Source organism: Larus michahellis, chromosome 18 (assembly GCF_964199755.1).
Source record: "Larus michahellis chromosome 18, bLarMic1.1, whole genome shotgun sequence".
In the NCBI taxonomy this organism is placed as follows: Eukaryota; Metazoa; Chordata; class Aves; order Charadriiformes; family Laridae; genus Larus; species Larus michahellis.
The window spans coordinates 5,403,693-5,423,298 of NC_133913.1; the positions used below are offsets into that span (position 1 = coordinate 5,403,693).

The 19,606-nt window shown below is 65.7% G+C and overlaps 2 protein-coding genes across 5 annotated transcripts in view; both read left to right on the forward strand.

The window, feature by feature from the left end:
- PLEKHM1 (pleckstrin homology and RUN domain containing M1) overlaps positions 1-2,360 on the forward strand; it is a 29,269-nt gene extending 26,909 nt beyond the window's left edge. For all 4 annotated transcript variants that reach the window (XM_074562007.1, XM_074562005.1, XM_074562008.1 and 1 more), the window contains one exon: positions 1,539-2,360. In XM_074562007.1, the coding sequence (XP_074418108.1) occupies positions 1,539-1,668 (130 nt within the window). In that variant the 3' untranslated portion in view covers positions 1,669-2,360. The remainder of the gene's footprint in view (positions 1-1,538) is intronic.
- A 521-nt stretch (positions 2,361-2,881) lies between these two features.
- On the forward strand, positions 2,882-18,954 carry ARHGAP27 (Rho GTPase activating protein 27). The gene is given in 18 exon segments (XM_074562266.1): positions 2,882-3,067; positions 3,315-4,036; positions 8,623-8,841; positions 8,957-8,969; positions 8,972-9,051; positions 11,222-11,437; positions 12,333-12,443; positions 12,546-12,613; positions 12,736-12,823; positions 15,016-15,120; positions 15,567-15,665; positions 15,750-15,840; positions 16,014-16,139; positions 16,919-17,017; positions 17,332-17,409; positions 17,562-17,696; positions 18,430-18,535; positions 18,640-18,954. Coding segments are annotated over 17 exon segments (2,514 nt in total). The 5' UTR covers positions 2,882-3,067; positions 3,315-3,334; the 3' UTR covers positions 18,818-18,954.
- Positions 18,955-19,606: the final 652 nt, after the last annotated feature.

The window sequence follows — 19,606 nt, forward strand, 5'->3', positions numbered from 1 at the left end:
AAGAGACCTGGGAGTCCTGGGGGGCAACAGGGTGACCATGAGCCAGCGATGGGACCTTGTGGCCAAAGAGACCGATGGCATCCTGGGGGGCATCGAGAAGAGCGTGGCCAGCAGGTGGAGGGAGGTTCATCCTCCCCCTCGGCTCTGCCCTGGGGAGGCCACGGCTGGAGCTCTGGGGCCAGTGGTGGGCTCCCCGGTTCCAGAAGGACAGGGAAGTGCTGGAGAGGGGACAGCAAAGGGCCACCGAGATGCTGAGGGGACTGGAACCCCTCTCTGATGGAGAAAGGCTGAGGGATTTGGGTCTCTTCAGCCTGGAAAAAAGACGGCTGAGGGGGGATCTTATCAACGCTGATAAATACTGAAAGGGGGGGTGTCAGGAGGATGGGGCCAGGCTCTTCTCAGTGGTGCCCAGTGACAGGACAAGGGGTAACGGGCACAAACTTGCCCCTGGGAAGTTCCATCTCAACAGGAGGAGGAACTTCTTTGCTGTGAGGGTGGCAGAGCCCTGGCACAGGCTGCCCAGAGAGGTGGGGGAGTCTCCGTCTCTGGAGACATTCCAACCCCGCCTGGCCGCGTTCCTGTGCCACCTGCTCTGGGTGACCCTGCTCTGGCCGGGGGTTGGAGGGGATGATCTCCAGAGGGCCCTTCCCACCCCGGCCAGGCTGGGATTCTGTGAAACGAAGGTATTCGGTGATATTCACACCTTGATCACGCGTTGGGTATTTGCACTTGAGGGCATTTAACGAAGCCACCATCCGGCTGAGCCGCTGGCATGCGGATGGGCTGCATTTTGCTGCTGGCGAGGTGGGGGATCGGCACCGGGGGGAGAAGTGAGCTCAGCCTTCGGAGGACGGACTTTTTTTCCGTCGACACAAGATTAAATCGTGAACGCCCCGCGCAGAGCTGGGTGTCTCCTCCCCGCGCCAGGCTGCGTTTCTGCCTGTTTACATTCCTGTCGCCGCGCTGAGCCGGAGCGGGGAGGTCCCGGCCGGCTCCGAGGCGGCACCGTCCCAGCCCCGGTGTCCCCACGTGCTATCCCTGCCCTGTGATGGGGTCGGGGGGGGGGGTCTCCCGGCTCCCCCGGCGAGCCGAGGGTCCGCGCGGTGGCACCCACTGCATCCCGTCCCCTCGCCGCCCTGTCCCGCCGCGGGGTTTGGTGTCGCTGCCTTCAAGCGTTGCTTTTGTGGCTGCGGCCCTCGCTCTTTCAGCTGCAAAAAACCAAAGCCGGCAGCGCGCTGGCAGCTGCCCGCAAACCCTCTTTCCGGGCGAGCTGCCGCTTTTGCTCCGACCTTGCAGGAGGTGGGTCTTTTCGCTCGAGTAGTTTCTGCTCCTGCGAGGGAGGATCGGCTCCGGCCCCTTCGCCGGGGCCAGGGCTCTGTGCTCGGCCGGTTCTTGGAGGAGCCGGAGGGGGCGAAGCGTTCCCCCCCCCCCGCCCCAGGTCTGGTTTGGTGGGGAGAAGTTCGATCTTCGATGTTATCGACAGTGGGGTGGTTATTTGTCCTCATTTCTTTCTTCCTTTCTTTTCTTTTCTCTCTTAGGTGCAGCAAATGCAAAACCGTCTTCCACCGGGACTGCCAAGCCCGTGCCAAGTCGTGCCCGCGCTGCGAGCGCCGGCAGAGGTACCGGCGAAAGCTGGAGGGGGAGGCCAGCGCGGAGGCCAGCCTTTAGCGCCCCGGGGGACCGACGGTGACGCTGCCCTCGGCTTCTCGACCAGCCGCGCTAGTGCCAAAGGGAAGGGGCCGAAAAAAGACACCCCCCACCCCAGCCCAGGAGCCCATCCTGGGCCGTGCGGGTGCTCCTGCCCCACGGAGGGACCCTCTGCCCGGCCAGGGCTGAGCAAGGGGAGGGGGGGGTGGCTGGAGACGTGCATGTCCCCCCCCCAACACTAACCCGGTGCTGCTGGGGGATGCTCCCAGTCGCCCTCCTGCTGCCAAACTGGTCCATCCCCTCCCGGTGGAAGCCCGGCCGGCGCCTTTCCAAGGTGTAAAATCAGGATTTCCAATCAAGGGCGTGGATAACTGACGTTGATTAAAACTTTAGTTTTTTAGGATGTTCAATACTGAAAAACCAGTATTTTTTTATGTGGGGGTTTTGCACAAGCTGGCCTGCGCCGGGGGAGGTGACGGCGGCCACGCGGGGAAGGGAGCGAAGTGACACTTGTGCCTTTAGGGACCGCGGCACCGGCCGAGCGTCTCCCGTTGGGAAGCCCCCCCCGTCCCCGGGGTCCCCAGGGAGAGAAGAGCCGGGCTGCTCCCCCCCTCTCCCGCCCGCCGCCTGCTGCTTTTAATCCTCGGAAGAAATTTTATTTTTCCTGTCACCCCTTCCCCATGCAAAAATAATTAAAGTCTATTTAACGATGAGCGAAGCCGTCTTGGGGGTTTGTTTCTCCGCGGCGGGTGTTGAATCCCGGGTCCGGCCCGATGCCGGGAAGAGGGTTGGGGACGGGGATGGTGGCTGTCCCCGTCCTCTGTCCTCCCTCCTGCGTTTTTCAGGGTGGTTTGGGGACCTTTCCCCATTTTCCCTGCCCCATTTTCCTTCCCACCTGCTCCCCGCCATCTCCGGTTGTTCTTTTCCCCGTTCCCGGTGCCGGGAGGGTTTGGGGGTGCACCCACCAACACGGGGACCCCAACGGGACTCCCGGGGAGACGGGAAGGGACAAAAGCCAGGGCAGCTCCCGGGACACCCCGCTCTGTGGGGGTCCCATCCCCCTGCCCGGGGAGGCCGTGCCGGATCCGGCGGCGGCGCAGATCCCGGCTGAGCCGCGGGGCAGGGCCCTTCCTGCGGCAGGAACCTCCCGAGGAGCCGTTTCCTCGCCCAGCGGGTCCCCTCCGCCATCGTCCCTTCCCTCCCACCCGGAGGGGAGGAAACGGGCCGGGTCCCCACCGCCCCTTTCCCCCCCGGCCTGGCGGGGGACGGGCACCCAACGTCGGCGGCGCAGAGCCCGGCCCCGTCCTTCGGCGAGGCGCTGGCAGGAAACCGGGGCGAGTCGAGACCAGCCCGGCGCGGGCACGAGCGGGACCTGCCGCGCGCCCCACCGCCCCCGCCTGCACCCCGACGCCGGCCCCAGGTGAGATCTGGGCACACGGGGTGGAGGGGGGCTTTGGGGGCTTGGGGACGCGGGGCTCGGTGGCTTCGGGGGGTTTGGCGAGACGGCAGCGGTGACCCTTGTTGGGGTGGGTTGGGGTGGGTCGGGGAGCGCCCGCATGGGCTTGGGGCTCGATGGGGACCCCCAAACTCGGCTCCCCCCGGGGTCCCCGCGTGCCCCGAGGGGTTGGGAACCGCCATCAGCCCCTTCCCCGTCCCGTCTGCCGCAGGCGGAGGCGCCGGGGAGGCCATGGAGGCGGCGGTGCCGGCGGAGGAGGCGTTGGTGCTGGTGGAGTACGGCTTCGAGTACCGAGCCAAGGACGGGACCTTGGTCTCCATCAAGCCCAACGAGCGCTACGTCCTGCTGAAACGGACCAACCACCACTGGTGGCACGTCAAGAGGAGCGGGGACGCCCGGCCCTTCTACATCCCTGCCCAGTACGTGAAGGAGCTGCCCCCCATCGCCTCCCCGGCCCCTCTCGACCCCCCGCCGCTGCCGCCGCCGCCGCCGCCACCGGGGCACGCCGGGACGCAGCCGGCCACGCTCGTCCCCCAGCAGCCACCAGCCTACGAGTATCGCTTCGTCGGTGCCGCCGCGACGGAGGAGCCGGCCGGAGGATGCTCCGTGCCCCGGAGGGACTTGGTGGCCCAGAGGGACTTGGTGACCAGGAGGGAGTCGGTGCCCCAGAGGGACTCGCTGCCAGCTCTCAGCTCTTTCCGGGTGCCCCCCAGGCTGACCCCCCACCCCGCCGAGCCCGTGCGCCCCTCGCACTCCCTGGATGACCTGGCACGGGTGACGCCGGTGCCACGCAACGCCAGCGCCGTGGGGTGGCGCGGAGACCCCCCCGGACACCCTCGCCCGCTTGGCAAGAGCCGCTCCGAGACTCTCTACGGCCCCGGCAAGGACAGGGACGTGGCCAGGAGGTGGCCGGGGTCCGGCCATGAGGCTCAGGTACGGTGACATCCCCGGTGCCGTCCCCAAAGGCAGCGCTGGGGGGACTGGGGCGGGGGGGGGGGTGGGGGCAGGACGCTGCCGTCCCTCGACTGATTCCACGTCCCGTGTCTCCCCCCTCGGCACAACCCCACGTCCCCCGGCACAGGGTGGGTGGCCCCCAGGGGCTTCCTGCCACCGCTGGGACCCCCTGTGTCCCCCCCCCCGAGCTGGGGGCAGCCTGTGGGCCACCCCCCCCTGCCCCCAGACAGGTTTGCCAGTAATTACGGTCTTGGGGGCGGGGGGCGGGTGAGCGACCCCCCCACTGAGCACCCACTCCAAGCGCCTTCCCAGCTCGGCCCCCCCCCCCGTACCGTGCCTCAGTTTCCCCACCCTCATGGCCGTCCCTGGGCTCTCCCAGCGCCCCCCCCCCCCCAGCAGCGTCCCACGGGGTGCAGGGCCCAGCGGTGCCTGCGGTCCCGGACAGGCACGGGGAGGGGGGGTCTTGGTGCCACCCAGGGTCCCTCGGGGGGGGGGTCCTGTGCCCCGTCCCGGCGGCGTCCCCGGGACGGGAGGAGGCAGAAAGGGGTTAACAGGGCGGCGCGGGGGCTCCTCCCTGCGGGGCGGGTGTCTCACCTGGGCGCAGCACCCGGAGGTGGGTGCTGGCAGCACCCCGAGGGCGGGCACCCCCCCACCCCAAAAACCCGCGCTCGCCCCACGCCAGTAAGTAGCGAAGGGGCCCTTCCCAACCCCCCCAGCCCGGGGCTTCCCCGCTGCACCCCTCTTATGGGGGGCACCCAAGGGTGGGGGGGTTCCCCCCCCCCCCCCCCGCCCCCCACCTGCCACCCACACCGGCTGGGGCGCAGCGGGGCGAGAGGGCGATGGCAGAGGGGGGGGGATCCTGTGTCCTTGTGTGTGTGTCCCCCACCCCGCCCCCACCACCTTCCTTGGGGGTGACCCCAGGCACCCGCAGCACCCCCAGCCCCGGTGTCCCCCACTTCGAGGGGGGCTGTGTCACCCCGGGGGGGGGGGGACGTTGGCAGAGGAAAGGGAGCGTTGTGGCGGGGGGGGGGGGGGGGGGGGCTGAGGTTTACACCCCTTTTTACCATTTTACACCCCGTTTTACACCCTGTGACCTTGGCCGTGCTGGATTACTCCCCCCTACCCCCCCAGGTGCTCTTTACCCCCCCAAAGCCACCCCCAGCGTTGTCCCCATCCCGCTGCCATGGCCGGAACCTTCCCCTTCCCCTGCCCCGGCCCAACGGGTGCCACCAAACCCAACCGCCGTTGGCAGCGCCGGGGTGGCGGCGGCGGCGGCTTCGGCACGGCCGCCATGTGCTCCCAGCGCCCCGGCTGCCGGGACGCGGCCACCCCGGGGTCGGGGTGACACGTTCCCCCGCCCTGGTTTGTCCCCATCCCCCCCACCCCGTTCCTCCCCGGCATCGCAGCACGATGGCGGATGGGGCCAAGATACAAATTCTGGGGGGGGTCATTTTTCCACACACACACACACCCCCCCGCCGCCATCCCCACCACGGCGGCGTCGCCCCCGGTGCGATTCCCGGCTGGGTGGGCCTCGGCTTTGCCGGGTGGCGGGTGGCGGGTGACAAGGTGACAACAACCCCCAAAAAAAGCCAATTCCGCCCCCGGGGGCCAAACGCCGTCGGAGGCGGCTCTTCCGCTCCCCGAACCCCAGCAGGAAGCGCGGCCGACGCGGGGCCCGGCACAGGGCGCCATCGGCGTCGCCGGAGCCTCTCGGTGTCCCCCCCCACCCCGCCCCACGGCTGTCACCCGCACATCCCCCCCCGCAGCCCCCCAGGATGGGCGAGCGGGTGTCGGGGGCCCTGCAGCGCTCCCGCAGCCGGGTGTCGCGGCTGCTGCACCTGGGGAAGGTAGGCAGCACCCATGGGTGCACCCGGACAAGGGGGGTGGGGGGAGTGTTTTGGGGTCACCCCCCACCACCACCACCCCCAAGTTCCCTCCCGGATTCCCCCCGGGGTGTTCACGCCGCGGAGGTGGCACCGGGCGGGTGACAAACGGCCGTCCCAAAGCGTCGAGGGGCACCCAGTCCCCCCGCTGGGGTTGGGGGGAGACACCCCCGGGGCAGCCCCCGTGGGAGGGAGGAAGGTGCTTGGGGGGGGGGTCCCCGTGCCGGGCGTCCCCCATCGTCACCCTTTGTCCCGCCAGAGGACGGTGGCCTCTTGCACTGGGTTTCCGGCCCCGCTCGCCATGGCCGGGGGGGTCACGGGGTGGCGGGGGGGAGGGTGATGGGGTCCGCTGTCCCCGCTCCGCTCCGGGGTGTCCCCAACGACACGCCACCTGCCGTGTTCCCCCCCCCACCCCAGGGTGACGGGAAGGGCCGGGTCTGGGAAACTTTGTCCCCGCGGGCGTCGATGGAGGCCCAGGGGCTGTAAAGCTGCGGAGATCAAAGGGTGACAGGAGGGTGGTGACACCCGCCCGCCGCCACCGCCCCCCCCCAGGGGACGTGTCCCCCACCCCGAGCAGCCCCACCGAGGGGGGGCCAGCCAGGGAGACGTCTTGGGGGTGCTCGGGGCCTGATTTTGGGAGGTGGGGATGGGGCTGTCGGTCTCGGCAGCCGGCGGGGTGCGGGTGCTGGGGCTGGGGGTGCCAGTGAGGTGGGTGCCGGAGGTGTCCCAGGGCGCTGGCCGTGTGGCTGCTGCTGCTGATGGGGGTGTTGGTGTTGGGGGTGCTGCTGATGGGGGTGTTGGTGTTGGGGGTGTTGACGATGGGGGTGTTGATGTTGGGGGTGCTGATGATGGGGGCGTTGATGATGCGGGTGCTGGTGTTGGGGGTGTTAGTGTTGGGGGTGTTGATGATGGGTGTGCTGATGATGGGGGTGTTGACGATGCGGGTGCTGGTGTTGGGGGTGTTGGTGTTGGGGGTGTTGGTGTTGGGGGTGCTGATGTTGGGGGTATTGATGATGTGGGTGCTGATGATGGGCGTGTTGATGATGGGGGTGTTGATGATGCGGGTGCTGATGTTTGGGGTGGTGGTGTTGGGGGTGCTGATGATGCGGGTGCTGATGATGCGGGTGCTGGTGTTGGGAGTGCTGGTGTTGGGGGTGTCGGTGTTGGGGGTGCTGATGATGGACGTGTTGATGATGCGGGTGCTGGTGTTGGGAGTGTTAGTGTTGGGGGTGTTGATGATGGGTGTGCTGATGATGGGGGTGTTGACGATGCGGGTGCTGGTGTTGGGGGTGCTGATGTTGGGGGTATTGATGATGTGGGTGCTGATGATGGGCGTGTTGATGATGGGGGTGTTGATGATGCGGGTGCTGATGTTTGGGGTGGTGGTGTTGGGGGTGCTGATGATGCGGGTGCTGGTGTTGGGAGTGCTGGTGTTGGGGGTGTCGGTGTTGGGGGTGCCGATGATGGACGTGTTGATGATGCGGGTGCTGATGATGCGGGTGCTGATGTTGGGGGTGCTGGTGTTGGGGGTGCCGGTGCGCGGGTGCAGGCGGTGTGGGTGTGGGTGCCAGTGCTGGGGGGTGCCCACGCCAGTGACGTGGGTGCAGGGGCCGGGGGTGCGGGTGACGGGCGGTGTTGGGGCTGCAGATGTTGGCGCGGACCTTGGGGGCGTCAACGGTTTGGGTGCCGACGGTGGGGGTGCAGATGTGGGGGCCGACGGTGTGGGTACGAGTTCTGGGGTGCTGGTGCCGATGATACGGGTGAGGAAGGTACGGGTGCAAGGGGTGCTGATGCCGATGATGTGGGTGCCGATGATATGGGGGCAAGTTCTGGGGTGCTGATGCTGATGATGCGGGTGCTGTTGATGCAGGTACGAGTTCTGGGGTGCTGGTGCCGACGATATGGGTGAGGAAGGTATGGGTGCAAGGGGTGCTGATGCCGATGATGTGGGTGCCGATGATGTGGGTGCAAGTTCTGGGGTGCTGATGCCGATGATGCGGGTGCCCATGATGCAGGTGGGAGCTCTGGGGTGCTGATGCCGATGATGTGGGTGAGGAAGATATGGGTGCAAGGGGTGCTGATGCCGACGATGTGGGTGCCGATGATGTGGGTGCCAATGATGTGGGTGCAAGTTCCGGGGTGCTGATGCCGATGATGTGGGTGAGGAAGGAACGGGTGCAAGGGGTGCTGATGCCGATGATGTGGGTGCCCATGATGCGGGTGGGAGCTCTGGGGTGCTGATGCCGATGTCCCCCGTGCAGCGGGTGACGTGGGTACCAGCGATGCGGGTGCTGGTGCTGCGGATGCCCACGATGCCCCAAGCCCAAACCCTCCCCACGTGCTCAGGCCGGACCCCCATCCCCTGCCAGCTCCCTGCCCTGCTGCGGGTGCTGCGGGTGCTGCGGGTGCTGCGGGTGCTGCGGGCGCCCTCCTCCACCACCCGGCCATCTGCGTCCCGTCACTCGCAGCTCCTGCCCCGTGCGAGGGGGTGTCTCGGGGAGAGGGACACCCCAGCAGGTGGGGCAGGGCAGGACCCATCTCCTCGTCCCCCTCACCCAGCCCGGGTACCGCGGTGGGGACACCCCAGGATCGACGTCCCCAGCATCCCCACCCCATGGCCACCCATCACCAACCGCAGCACCCGAGTCACCCGCCCGTGTCCCCCGCCCCCCACTCCAGGTGCGCAAGGAGCCGGAGGAGCCGCCCGCCCCCATCTACCTCAACATCCAGGAGCTGCAGGAAGAAGCCGCAGCCGCCGGCTCGGCCCCGGAGGAAACCAGCAGCTCCGTGTCGGACTGGGAAACCCACACGGATACGGACAGTGGACGTTTGTTTTATTATAACCCAGTGACGGGCGAGACCACGTGGGATTGTCCCTTTGGGCAGGCAGAAGATGGAGTGAGTCCCGTCGCCTCTCCCGCCTCCTCGCTCGCCCACAGCCCGGACTTTTCCGAGTGGGAACAGTACACGGACGAAGCCAGCGGACAGGCTTTTTTCTATAATTCGGTAACAGGTGAGACGTCGTGGGACCCCCCCCATGCAGGAGACAGAAGGAGCTCCCAGGATATGTACCCTGGGGTGACGCGGTACGGGCCCATGGAGCAGAGGGTGAGCACCCAGCAAGGCGTGGGGATGATGGGAATGGAGATGGAGATGGAAATGGGGATGGAGATAGAGATGGGGATGGAGATGGAGATGGGGATGGGGATGGAGATGGAGATAGAGATGGGGATGGGGATGGAGGTGGAGATGGAGATGGAGATGGAGATGGAGATGGAGATGGAGATGGAGATGGAGATGGGGATGGGGATGGAGATGGAGATGGAGATGGGGATGGAGATAGGGATGAGGATGGAGATGGAAATAGATGGAGATGGAGATGGAGATGGAGATAGGAATGAGGATGGAGATGGAAATAGATGGAGAAGCAGATAGGGATGGAGATGAGATGGAGATGGAGATGGAGATGGAGATGGAGATGGAGATGGAGATGAGATGGAGATGGAGATGGAGATAGATGGAGATGGAGATAGGGATGAGGATGGAGATGGAAATAGATGGGGATGGAGATGGAGATGGAGATGGAGATGAGATGGAGATGGAGATGGAGATAGGGATGAGGATGGAGATGGAAATAGATGGAGATGGAGATGGAGATGGAGATAGGGATGAGGATGGAGATGGAAATAGATGGAGAAGCAGATAGGGATGGAGATGGAGATGAGATGGAGATGGAGATAGATATGGAGACAGGATGAGGATGGAGATGGAGATGGATATAGGGATGAAGATGGAGATGGAAATAGATGGGGATGGAGATGATGGAGATGGAGATGGAGATGGAGATGGAGATGAGATGGAGATGGAGATGGAGATGGAGATGAGATGGAGATGGAGATGGAGATAGGGATGAGGATGGAGATGGAAATAGATGGAGATGGAGATGGAGATAGGGATGAGGATGGAGATGGAAATAGATGGAGAAGCAGATAGGGATGGAGATGGAGATGAGATGGAGATGGAGATAGATATAGAGACAGGATGAGGATGGAGATGGAGATAGGGATGGGGATGAGGATAGGGATAGGGATAGAAATAGAGATGGAGATGGAGATGAAATGGAGATAGGGATGGGGATAGAAATGGAGATGGAGACAGAGATGGAGACAGAGATGGAGGTGGAGATGGAGATGGAGATGGAGACCGAGACAGAGAAAGAGACAGAGACAGAGATAGAAATGGACATAGGCAAGGAAATGGAGATGGGGATGGAGTTGGGGATGGAGACAGAGATGGAGATGGAGATACAGGTGGAAACGGAGACCAAGTTGGAGATGGAGATGGGGATGGACACAGGGATGGGGATGGAGATGGAGATGAGCAACCCTGAGGAGAAGGACTTGGGGGTGTTGGTGGGTGAGAAGCTCAACACGCCCCGGCAACGTGCGCTGGCAGCCCAGAAACCCCCCGCAGCCTGGGCTGCATCCCCAGCAGCGTGGGCAGCAGGGCGAGGGGGGGATTCTGCCCCTCTGCTCCCCTCGGGGGAGACCCCCCTGCAGCGCTGCCTCCAGCTCTGGGGCACCAACAGCAGAAGGACACGGAGCTGTTGGAGCGGGGCCAGAGGAGGCCCCGGAGATGCTGGGAGGGCTGGAGCCCCTCTGCTGTGGGGACAGGCTGAGAGCGCTGGGGGGGTTCAGCCTGGGGAAGAGAAGGCTCCGGGGAGACCTTGGAGCCCCTTCCAGTCCCTCAAGGGGCTCCAGGAAAGCTGGGGAGGGACTCTGGAGCAGGGAGGGGAGCCATGGGACGAGGGGGAAGGGTTTTAAATTACTGGAAGAGGGGAGATTTAGGTGAGATCTAAGGAAGAAATTCTTCCCTCTGAGGGTGGTGAGCCCCTGGCCCAGGTTGCCCAGAGAAGCTGTGGCTGCCCCATCCCTGGAGGGGTTCAAGGCAAGGTTGGATGGGGCTTGGAGCAACCTGGGCTGGTGGGAGGTGTCCCTGCCCAGGGCAGGGGGTGGCCCTGGGTGGGCTTTAAGGTCCCTTCCAACCCAAACCGTTCTGTGATTCTATGGAGATGGAGACGGTGATGATGGAGATGATGGAGATGGAGATGGAGATGGTGGAGATGGAGATGATGGAGATGATGGAGATGATGGAGATGATGGAGATGGAGATGGAGATGGAGATGGCACTGGGGCAGCCCCCACCTGGGCTGGCCATGGCTTGGGGATGCGGATGCTCTTGATGGGGCACAAGTTCTTGACCTGGTTCTTCTCTACAGCCCCCCACTCCGGAAACGGACTATCCCGACCTGTCTCCAGATGAGCTGGAGGGTTATCCCGAGGAGGACTACTCGCCCGTGGGCTCCTACGAGCAAGGGGCTGCTTTCTGTCTGTCCCCCAGGCGCTCCGAGGAGCTGGGCTCACCCCCGGCATGGTACGGGCACGGCCACCCCGAGGGAGCCCTGCTCAGCCCCGAGCACTTCACCTCCGACACGGTACGGGGACGGGATGGGGATGGGGACAGGGGTGGGAATAGGGACGGGGATGAGGATGGGGATGGGGACAGGGACAGGGAGGAGGATGAGGATGGGGACAGGGGTGGAAATAGGGACAGGGATGAGGATGGGAATGGGGACAGGGATGGGAATAGGGACAGGGATTAGGATGGGGATGGGGATAGGGACAGGGATGAGGATGAGGATGGGGACAGGGGTGGGAATAGGGACAGGGATTAGGATGGGGATAGGGACAGGGATGAGGATGAGGATGGGGACAGGGGTGGGAATAGGGACAGGGATGAGGATGGGGATGGGGACGGGGAGAGGGATGAGGATGAGGATGAGGATGGGGACAGGGATGGGAATACGGACAGGGATGACGATGGGGATGGGGACAGGGGTGGGAATAGGGACGGGGATGAGGATGGGGATGGGAATAGGGACAGGGATGGGGACGGGGACGGGGTCGGGGATGAGGATGGGGACAAGGATGGGGACAGGGGTGGGAATAGGGACAGGGATGGTGATGGGGATGGGGCTGGGGATGAGGATGGGGACGGGGATGAGGATGGGAATAGGGACAGGGATGGGGATGAGAGGGGTGGGGATGAGGACAGGGATGGGGATGAGGACAGGGATGGGGATGGGGATAGGGACGGGGATGGGGATGGGGACAGGGATGGCGACAGAGACGGGATATGAACAGGGACAGGGAAGGGGATGGGGACAGGGACAGGGACAAAGATGGTGACAGGGGTGTCTGCCAGGGGATGAGCACCCTCACGGGGCCACAAATGCGGAGGGCAGGGCCTCCGGGGTGCAGGGGGCGCGAAACCCACCACCCTCCGGCACGGACACCTCGGGCATCACCCGCTCCCTCCCCCCCTCCCAGGTGCCAGCCGGTGGCCGCCACCACCGGGCCAGCAGCAGCTCCAGCCAGGACAGCGGGCACTTTGCCTGGCACGGCACCGTGTCACCGGCGCTGGGGCTCAAGGAGGAGAAGGTGAGCACCCATCTGCCCTTCCCCAACCCGGCACCGGGGAGGGCAGGGGGCAAACCTGAAAACCCCCCCGCCCCCACCAACCTTCCACCCTTCGCCTTCCAGTTTAAAAGCCTCGAAAAAGCCGGAGTGCTCAACCGGACCAAGATGGTGGACAGAGGGAAGCGGCTCCGGTAAGTGCGTCCCGCTGTCCCCCGCCACCGGAGGAGGGACCCACAGGGAAGCGAAGGGGACAGGAGCTGTGCTGTCCCCTGGCGTGACACCCCCCCCCACCCCACCCCGCTCTGCTCCCCAGGAAGAACTGGAGCTCCTCCTGGACGGTGCTGGAGGGGGGGATCCTCACCTTCTTCAAGGACTCCAAGCACTCGGCTGCCGGAGCCTTGGTAAGAGCCCCAACGGCCTCGGTGCGGCCAGCACCCATGGGATGGGGCCAGCACCTGTGATATGGGACCAGCACCCATGGGACGGGGCCACCACCCACAGGATGGGGCCAGCACCCATGGGACGGGGCCACCACCCACGGGATGGGGCCAGCAGCCGTGATATGGGACCAGTACCCACGGGATGGGGCCAGCACCCGTGATATGGGGCCAGCACCCATGGGACGGGGCCACCACCCACGGGATGGGGCCAGCACCCATGATATGGGACCAGCACCCATGGGACGGGGCCACCACCCACGGGATGGGGTCAGCACCCGTGATATGGGACCATCACCCGTGATATGGGACCAGCACCCATGGGACGGGGCCACCACCCATGGGATGGGGTCAGCACCCGTGATATGGGACCAGCACCCGTGATATGGGACCAGCACCCATGGGACACAGCCAGCACCTGTAGGATGGGGCCAGCAGTTGTAGGATGGGGCCAGCACCCACGGGATGGGTCTAACACCCGTGAAATAGGGCAAGCACCCACAGGATGGGGCTAGTACCCATGAGACAGGGCCAGCAAGTGCCAGATGGGGTCATCACCCCTGAGATGGGGCCAGCACCCATGGGATGGGGCCAGCACCCATGGGATGAATCCACCACCCATGAGATGGGGCCAGCACCCATGGGAGAGGGCTTGTAGCCATGAGATGGAGCCAGCATCCACATGATGGTGTCAGCACCCGTGGGATGAGGCCAGTACTTGTAGGATGGGGCCAGCAGTTGTAGGACGGGGCCAGCAGTTGTAGGACAGGGCCAGCAGTTGTAGGATGGGGCCAGCACCTGTGGTATGGGGCTAGCACCCGCGAAATGGGGCTAGCACCCACAGGACAGGTCCAGCACCCACAGGATGGGGGCTAGCACCTGTGGAATGGGGCCAGCAAGTGCCGGATGGGGTCAGCACCCATGAGATGGGGCCAGCACCCATGGGATGGGGATAACACCCATGAAATGGGGCCAGCACCCACAGGATGGGGCTAGCACCCGTGAGACAGGGCCAGCAAGTGCAAGATGGGGCCAGAACCCATGGAATAGGGTCATCACCCATAGGACAAGGCCAGCACCCGTGAGTCAGGGCCAGCACCCACAGGATGGGGCCAGCACCCATGGGAGAGGGCTCGTACCCATGGGACAGAGCCAGCACCCACGGGAAGAGGCCGGCATCCACGGAACAGAGCCAGGAGCCATGGGACGGGGTCAGAACCCATGAGATGGGGCCAGCACCCGTGAGACGGGGCCAGCACCCCACGGGAGAGGGCTTGCACCCATGGGACGGAGCCAGCATCCACGTGACGGTGTCAGCACCCGCGGGATGGGGCCGGCACCCATGGGAAGGAGCCAGGAGCCACGTGATGGGGCCAGCACCTGCAGGACGAGGCCAGCACCCACAGGCCAGCCCCAGCCCCCCCCCCCGGCACCCATCTTCCCCCCCCAGCTCCGGCACCCGCCGCCCGGATGCAGAAGCTGCCGTGGGTCTTGCAACACCCTGCGGTGACGGCGGCAGGGGAAGGAGAGGGGGCGGACCCACACCCCGGGGTTGGGGGGGTGGGGGGACACGACACACACGGTGGTGGCCCCACCGCTGGGACGTGGGTGCAGGGCTTTGTCCCGGGGCAGGGGGCCCCTTCTGGAAAACGGGGATGGAGAGGGGATGGAGGGAGCGTGGCCAGAGCACCCCAAAACCCATGGCGTGGGGAGACCGGGGAGGGGGGGGTCTGATGTTCTTCCCCTGTGGGAACCCCAAGGGACAGTCCCCTCCCCGGGGACAGCCACCCGGCCGCCCTTTCCCCATGGAACGCTGCCCCTGCGCCGCGCCGTCACCAAGAGGGACCCCCAAAGCTGAAGACCCCCCCGGCGTCCCCGGGCAGGGCCGGGGATGTCCCACGGGGTGTTGGTGGCTGTAGGGCTCAGCTGTCCCCGAGCTGGTGGCCACGACACCCACCCCACGGCGGCAGCACCGTGTCCTGGTCCCGCAGAGACACCATGGGAGGGGACAGAGATGTCCCGCAGGGGACTTTTGCCACTCCTGCCTGTCTGGAGGAGGAAAGCCCGCAGCCCCCCAGCTCAGAGCAGGACCCCGGTGTCCCTGTCCCCTCCGGGTGGGTGCCAGCGGTGCCACCCTCGTCCCCTTGCTCCCGCAGCGGCACCCCAGCACCCTGACCACCCCCGAGCACACGGTGGAGCTCCGTGGGGCCACCCTTGCCTGGGCCGGCAAGGACAAGTCCAGCAAGAAGCATGTCCTGGAGGTGAGCCCGGTGACAGCTCGGGGGGTGGGGGGGACATCGGCCACCCGGCAGGGTCCACTGGTGGCAATGCCAGCACCTGCCCGGTTCATCCCACCGGTGGCGGAGGGGATGTGCTGGGGTCGGTGGTGGTGGGGACGATGGGGGTCATCCCGGGGCTGGGAGCAAAGGGGACACGCTGCGCTGCTGGCCACTGTCCCTTCCCTATGGGACAAGTCACCAAGGGACATCCCCCCTCCCGGAGGGGTTTTTCCTCTTGGGCTTCGCACGGAGAGAAGGTTTCCAGCCACCCTGGCTCGCCGGCAAACAGCAATACTTGGGGGCATCTGTGTCATGAGTTGGGCCCTGTTCTCAGCCACAACCTGACCCCCAAAGCTGGGCGGTTGTGGCCACTCCGTGGGCAGCCCGGTGGCCCTGGCCCTGACCGCTGCCCCCCCCGGCTCCCGCAGTTGAAGACGCGGGAGGGCTCGGAGTTCCTCATCCAGCACGACTCGGAGCAGATCATCGCCGCCTGGCAGAAGGCGATCGCCGACAGCATCGGCAGGCTGGTGAGCAGGCGCCCGCCGTCCCCCCCCGCCCCCCTGCCACCCTGGGGACGGGCACGGGGGGGTCTCACGCTGCCCCTTCCCCAGGCCACCGACCTCCCCGGCGAGGAGGACGCTGAGAGCGGGGCTGAATTCGGCTCCCGGGAGAAGCTGGGGGGCAGCGAGGAGAAGAGGGCAGGTGAGCTCGGGCATGCCGGCACGGCGACCGGCACTGGGGTGGCACCGGCAAAACCACCCACCGGGCAAGGGGGTGGCCACCCTGTGGTGTCCCCAGCACCCCATGGTGGTGGGACATGCCAGGAGCACCCCGGTCCCTTGGGACCGTGGTGACATGTGCCCTGTCCCCACCAGCAGCCGGGCAGGCGATGGGCAGTGCCAGCGGCGAGAGCGACTCCAGCAAAGTCCGGAACAAGCTCCGCAAGTTCCTGCAGAGGCGGCCGACGCTGCAGTCCCTGCGCGAGCGGGGCTACATCAAGGGTGGGTGCCAAGGAGGGGGCTACATCAAGGGTGGGTTCCCCATGGTGGGGCTACATCAAGGGTGGGTTCCCCGGCATGGGGCTACTTCAAGTGTGGGTGTTCAGGGTGGGGCGACATCAAGGGTGGGTTCCCCATGGTGGGGTTACATCAAGGGTGGGTGCTGGGATGGAGCTACATCAAGGATGGGTTCCCCGGGATGGGGCTACGTCAAGGGTGGGTGCTGGCATGGGGCTACATTAGGGTTGGTGCTGAGGATAGGGCTACACCAAGGGCAGGTTCCTCGTGGTGGGACTACATCAAGGGTGGGTGCTGGGATGGGGCTACATCAAGGGTGAGTTCCTCGTGGTGGGACCTTCAGGGGTGGGTGCTGGGATGGGGCTACATCAAGGGTGGGTCCTGAGATGGGACTGCATCAAGGAAGGGTTCTCCAGCATGGGGCTACATCAAGGGTGGGTCCTGAGATGGGACTGCATCAAGGAAGGGTTCTCCAGCATGGGGCTGCATCAAGGGTGGGTGCTGAGGATGGGGCTGTGCCCCCTTGGGGTGTCCCCAAGCTGGAAGGTGGGTGGGGACAGCTGGGAATGGAGCTGGGACAGAAGGTTGGGGGACCAAGCCCTACCCTGAACCCAACATCACGGTGATGGGTTTGAGCATGTCCCATCACCTCCGGCCACCCTTTATGGGGAGGGGCCCTCCTGCCATGTCCCCAGCCCTGTCCCCCACCCCGGACCCGCCACGGTGTCCCCCAGCCGTGCTCAAGTCCCTGTTGGTTCTTCCAGATCAGATTTTCGGCTGCTCCCTGCAAGCGTTGTGCGAGCGGGAGCGGGGGACGGTGCCGCGCTTCGTCCTGCAGTGCATCCAGACCGTGGAGAGGAGAGGTACCACCCGGGGAAGGGGGACAACCTGAGGGACACCGGGATGGGGACAGCTCTGGGGAAAGCTTAAATGTGATGGTTGGGTTTTCCCTGGAATCCCGGTGCTGGCTGCTGCGGGCACCAGCGTGGCCGTACCGGTCATTGTCACCACATGCCACCAGGCTGCGGGCATCTCCCAGGGGACAGCCGGGACACGTTGGGAAACCAGAGCTCCACGGTGGTGGCTGGTGTCACATCCCGGGGCAGGTCGTGGTTAACCAGGAGCTTCCCCCCCCCCGCCCTCCCCCCACACCCCCATCTCCATTGTCCTCTGCCAGGTCTGGACATCGATGGGCTGTACCGGGTCAGCGGCAACCTGGCCACCATCCAGAAACTGCGCTACAAAGTGGAGCACGGTAAGGTCACCGGTGGTGACAAATGGGACATAACCCCCACCACCACCAAGGGCAGGGTGACAGGGATCTGGCTGGGGAGGGAGGGAGGGACGGGGACCCTCGCCCGTCCCCGAGGCTCTGGGACCCATCTGAGGTGCTGCCCGGCCCCGCAGACGAGCACCTGGACCTGGATGATGGGCGCTGGGAGGACATCCACGTTGTCACCGGGGCGCTGAAGCTCTTCTTCAGGGAGCTGCCGGAGCCGCTTGTCCCCTTCGGCCACTTCGACAAGTTCATCGCTGCCATCAGTGAGGCCTGGGGACAGGGATGGGGATGGGATGGGAATGGGAATGGGATGGGATGGGCACAGGGATGGGGATGGGATGGTGGCAGGATGGGGATGGGGATGGAATAGGATAGGATGGGATGGGATGGGGATGGGATGGTGGCAGGATGGGGATGGGGACAGGGATGAGATGGGATGGGGATGGGATGGGCATAGGGATGGGGATGGGATGGGGATGGGATGGTGGCAGGGTGGGGTTTGGGATGGGATGGGGATGGCAATGGGATGGGCACAGGGATTGGCATGGGGGGTGGCAATGGGATGGGCACAGGGATGGGATGGGTTGGGATGGGAGAATGGCAGGATGGGATGGGATGGTGGCAGGATGGGGATGGGGATGGGATGGGATGGGGATGCCAATGGGATGGGTACAGGGATGGAATGGGTTGGGATGGGACAGTGGCAGGATGGGATGGGATGGGATGGGATGGTGGCAGGATGGGAATGGGGATGGGATGGGTATGAGTTGGGATGGGGATGGCAATGGGATGGACATGGGGATGGGGTGGGATGGGCATAGGGATGGGATGGGGATGGACATGGGGATGGGATGAGATGGGCACAGGGATGGGGTGGGATGGGGATGGGGGTGGGGTGGGATGGGCACAGGGATGGGGATGGGATGGGAATGGGATAGGGATGGATGTTCCAGCTTCTGGCGCCGGCATCCCATCATGTCTTCCCTCCCCTTACAGAGATGCAGGACCCGACCAGGCGGGGCCGGTGCATCCGTGACCTGGTGTTCTCCCTCCCTCCCGCCCACCACGACACCATGAAGGTCCTTTTCCGCCACCTCTCCAGGTGACACCTGCCTCAGTCCCCCCCAAACCCAACCCGCTGGCAGGAAAGGGGACAACGCCTGGGGTTGGGGACGTGCCGGCTGACACCGTCCCTCATCCCTGCAGGGTGATCGAGTACAAGGAGGAGAACCGCATGTCGGTGCAGAGCATCGCCATCGTCTTCGGCCCCACGCTGCTGCGGCCGGCGAGCGAGGAGGGCAACATGGCCATGCACATGGTCTTCCAGAACCAGGTTGTGGAGCACATCCTCAACCAGTACGGCTACATCTTCCCCGATGGCTAAAAACCCCTCGGGGACATGCGCAGGGACAAGCCCAGCACCGGGGACATGAAGGAGCAGCATCTCAGGGGAAGGACTCGGCCGCGTGTCACCTCGGACCATGGGTGGTGGCAACGGCGGGTTCCATGAAAGGCGGCGCGGTGGCCCGGCTCGCTCGGGACGCGGCTCGAGGGCCGGCCGCCGGAGCTGGGGACACCCCGAGCACCCCATCCTCCGCTGCCACCCGCTCCCGCCGGGGAGGTTGAACCCCAGGGGGTGCGTGGGGTTTGGGGGGGCGGGACACGATGGAGCCCCGCGGTCCCCGGCGGGGCCAGCGGCAGAGGTGACGGCCGGGCAGTGCCCGCGGGGACGGTGCCACCGGCGGGGCCGGCAGGGAGAAGCCGGGCTGTGCCATGGCCGGAGCCGGCGTCCGGCACGAGCCGCCGTATTCCCGAATAAAGAGCCCGTTCAGCCGCGAGGACGAGGCGTCGGTGGCACGTCATGGGGACATCGCCAGGGACACCATCAGTACAGCAGGGGCTCCATGCCCCTTGGCTCCTGGTGGCCTTCGGGGACAAGATGTGCCCCCCCCGAGGAGGAGGGGACGGCAGCGTCCCCAGAGGGGTGAGACTGCAGGCCACCGTGGTGACCGTGTCCCCTGGGCTTTGGGACACCTTTCCCGGCTGGCACCGACACCCCCATGTCACTGCAGGTGTCACCGCGGGTGTCACCACAGACAGCAGGGTTGGGTGCTGAAAGCGGCAGCGGGGGGGGAGCAGGTGGCAGTGGGACGTGAGCCCCCGTCACCCAGAG